At 28.8% G+C, this 4171-nt stretch overlaps 1 protein-coding gene across 2 annotated transcripts in view; it reads right to left on the bottom strand.

Moving 5' to 3' along the window:
• LOC107608310 (stearoyl-[acyl-carrier-protein] 9-desaturase 6, chloroplastic-like) overlaps nt 1328–4171 on the bottom strand; it is a 3476-nt gene continuing 632 nt past the window's right edge. For both annotated transcript variants that reach the window (XM_016310138.2, XM_016310137.2), the window contains 2 exons: nt 3540–3833; nt 1328–2124 (listed from right to left, as the gene is read on the bottom strand). In XM_016310138.2, coding sequence (XP_016165624.1) covers nt 1555–2124; nt 3540–3833 — 864 coding nt within the window. In that variant the 3' untranslated portion in view covers nt 1328–1554. The remainder of the gene's footprint in view (nt 2125–3539; nt 3834–4171) is intronic.

Raw genomic sequence — 4171 nt, 5'->3', positions numbered from 1 at the left:
CGTGACTATAAACCTTTTTAACTCATTCTTTTTTGAAAAACTGTGACTATTGACCTTTTTTGGTCACTGTAAAAAACCGTGACCATAGACTCCTTTAGGTCACCCCCAAAACCGTGACGATATACCCTTTTAGGTCACCCCCCAAAATTGTGACTATAGACCCCTTTAGGTCACCCCCCAAAACCGTGACCATAGACTCTTTTAGGTCACCCTTTTTTGAAAAACCGTTACTATAGACCCTTTTTGGTCACTGTAAAAAACTGTGACCATAGACTCCTTTAGGTCACCCTCTAAAACCGTGACCATAGACCCTTTTAGACCACCCTTTTTTAAAAAACCGTGACCATATTAGCTTTTTTTTGTCACGGTAAAAACTAGTGACTATAGAGAGTCTATGGTCACTATTTTTTACCAGGACTAAAAAAACTGTGGCCATAGACCCAAAATGTTTTAGTGTTACCATCGAAAAACCAAATTCGATGGTAACATTTTTATCCGATGAATTTATTGTCAAATTCGTCGATAAATCTGGCGGTAACCCACCGCCAACGTCCAACACTAAATCTAACAATATTCAACATTTTTTTTGTAGTGTATTATCATTAAAGTGTGATTGATAATACCTTAATAATTGAGTAAACTACTATTTTTAATTATAAAATTTAAAAATACTAACAAATTTAACTATGAATGATCAAAATTAATTTTATAACTACAAAAATAATTTTTATAGAAGGTACTCAAATACTTTTTCATACATATATAAATTTGTCGATATTTTAACTTTTTATGTATAAAAAAATGATAATTTTTTTTATAAATACAAAATTATTAATTTTATTTATTTATGAATAAATTTATTAACATTCTAAATAGAAATAATAATCTACTCGAAGTTCAAAAATATGAAAAGTCCATTATTAACAAAATAAAAATTAAATTACATTGTCAAATACAAAAGGAAAGAGACAAAATATATATCCCCCTCTAGAAAAAAATCAAAAACATAATATATCGATATTAGTATCTCTTATATATATCGGCAATGCCTATAAAAATAATTTACATTATTAATAAAGATCAAACACTTAGAAAATTAAATTGAATGAGCAATGTTCTTCATAAAAAGCTATATATAATAAGAATATATGAGAAAAATTGATGTCCATTTTTAAAATGTATAAAAAATATATTAAAAACTTATATAAAAAAGCTTTTAAATTAAATTATAAACAATTAATTATCTCAATTAATTCTATTTTTATTATTTTTAAATATATTTAATAAAAAAAATCAAAAGACACGTATAAAAGGTAAAGAAGGAAGGTGAAAAATTAGATGTAATGGAATGAAAGAAGAAGAAATATGTTTCGTTCTATTTCATCACATTCTTTTATATTCCTTCAAACATAGCCTACAAGATTGCATAAGAAATAACAAGAAGCGTCTACTATTCTACTTAGCTTATACCCACAGATAACTGATACTTTTTATTTTTAGGATAGTTATTATTTTTTATAGTTACGTTATTTAAGGTAGATTATTGTTTTTGTTTTATATTATGGGAACCTCTCTACTAAAAATCCAACTAAACTTGACACTACGTGACTTCATCTTACATACTTGTTTATCAGCGCGTTCTTGCAACCTTCTAATCCTGGGTGCTAATCCACACACAAAATCCTGTGCATGTCTTCCCTCAGGTGTCAAACCCTGTAACTCTCCCAATCTCCAGCGTCCGATCAAATACTCCAAAATGTCAGCATAATCAGCGGCTGTGTATACACCAAGACGCTGTGCCACAGCAGAGAAGTGATCAAAGAGGTGTGGGTCCCTCCCATCATGCATCAAATATGCTGGCATTGTGATTTTTTTGCGCATCATTTCTGAGATGGCTATCATTGTCCCTGTGGGGTCCACTTCTAGAAGCTTCTCCACAATCTTGGAGTACACATTCTCATGGCGCTTCTCGTCCGCAGCAATGGTGCCGCATATACGCGCAAGCACAGGATCACCGCTCTTTGTTGCAAGCCGAGCTGTGTTGCCGTGTGAGATGAAAGTGGCTCGTTCTTGAAATGATGTGTACACAAACCCCATATATGGGTTGTTTTCAGTTTTCACATCCTACATCACATTAAATTAATTATAATTTCAAATTGGTTTTGATAAGAAACCAAACTTTTTAAGATGATGAATAGTGTGAGAAGAGAGGCAGAGAAAGGAAAGTGGTGTAAGAAGACTAGCTAGCTTGCTGAAGTTAGAATGACTGATCACAAGAATGAATGTCTACTGTTTGTATCATTTATAGCTAACTATGATTAGTTCTAAACTATTTCCTAACTATAGTTCTAACAGATTACTATGACAGTATAATAAGTAACCAGCTAACTAAAGTTAAAGGCTAATGGCTATTATAAATAAACTCTGTATTAACTAACAAAAATTTTATATATTATCATTGATTTGATTTTCATCTTTATATTGATCACTAGTTTGTGGTATAAAAGAAATAAATAATTTCTTATATGTATCTATATCTTTTTTCCATTATTTCGGTTATATTATCACTATAACTATCTTAAATATAGATAATTTTTTATTCTACAAGAGAATAATCGACCATGATCATTAGAAGTTATTCTCAAGAAATGATTAAGTTTCATTTACAATTCTAAATATTTCAGTATTCAGGTATTTTTTTTTTTCAATTCAATTCTAAATCTGCTAAAATTTTTGTTAATTTAAATATCCGTATCCCTTATAAATATTTCTATTATCGCCGGAAGAATTTCTATCCCAATAAAAAAAATTAGAATCTTCACCAAAAACGTTTAGATTTAACCTCTAAACTCAAAAATACCATTCCATTTTAGATAATATCTCGAAACAAAAATAATAAGGCATTTTTTCTAAGTGAAAATACAAAGGATGCTAAACTCCTCAGAGCAAAAACATAGCAAATATATATGTGTATATCAACTATCTTTTCCTAAAATCTACAAGTCTACAAAATAGCTGTTTTTTTTTTTTTTTAAACTCGTTAGTTTTTATTATATCTCCTAAAATTTATATTATTTCATAAAAGTGCACAAATAATTTTAGACTAAATATTTAAATTGGCCTTCAAAATATTTTAGATTAGATATTTTAGTCTCTAACAAATTTTTATTCATTAAAAATTATTGAGAATTATTCTCGTCGAATAAATTAATCTTTTTGTCATTTTTAGTCAAATTTTTAATATTATTGAATAAATAAATCTCTAACAAATTTTAATATAAGACAATTAAATCTTAAAAAATACTATAAAATAAATTAGTCCATTTTAAAATGACAAAAAAAATTAAACTCTATTTGACGAAAATAATTTTTGAGAATTTGTAAAAAATAAAAAATTTATTAAAAACTAAAATATCCGATTTAAAATTATTTAAAATTCTATATATTTGAGTGTGTATTGATAATTTTAAATTTAACACTATGTAAATGCAAGAAAATATGCTTCTAACAAAAATATGCATGTATATATTGTCCCTTACCACGCCAGCTCCAATCAAGTAATGGATAGTCTTCTCAATCATGAACATATCAACCCTCCCAGAAAGATAGAGATAAGTTTTGAGCAAGTCCCCATGCCTATTCTCCTCGGAGGTCCAAGCCCGAGACCACACAGCCCATGGGTTCGGGGACGAGCCTAACTTGTCTCCAACACCATCAAGCTGGTTGAACCATGTCTGGTAGCTTGGCAGTGCTTCCTCCGTGATCATGTCACCCACCAACACCACCAAGTAATCATCCGGAAGCTCAGCTGTCCTATCTCTTAGAGCCTTCACCTGAATATTTTTAAGTACCAAAATGTAATTATGAACTACCACTAAAAGTATTTGGAGAAAAAGATAGGAACCGAGTACATGCATGATTCGAATTTACTATTTTTGTAATTAATTTTAATAAGTGTTAATAAATTATTAAACTAATTTAATTGAATATTAATCAATAAAAAATAAAAATACTATTCGTAAACTAAAATCAGTTATTAAAATCAGCTATCAATATATTTATATAAATATATGTAATTTAATTTATTTTTCAATGTGTATTTATATTCTAACATATATTTTAGGAAGAGTTTCAGGTATATCAGGAATACCGATGTTCCAATTGTTTTAAC

This window comes from Arachis ipaensis, chromosome B07 (genome assembly GCF_000816755.2).
Source record: "Arachis ipaensis cultivar K30076 chromosome B07, Araip1.1, whole genome shotgun sequence".
Classification (NCBI taxonomy): domain Eukaryota; kingdom Viridiplantae; phylum Streptophyta; class Magnoliopsida; order Fabales; family Fabaceae; genus Arachis; species Arachis ipaensis.
The sequence above is the reverse complement of the archived record's forward strand: the minus strand, read 5'-3'. Positions and strand labels throughout refer to the sequence as shown.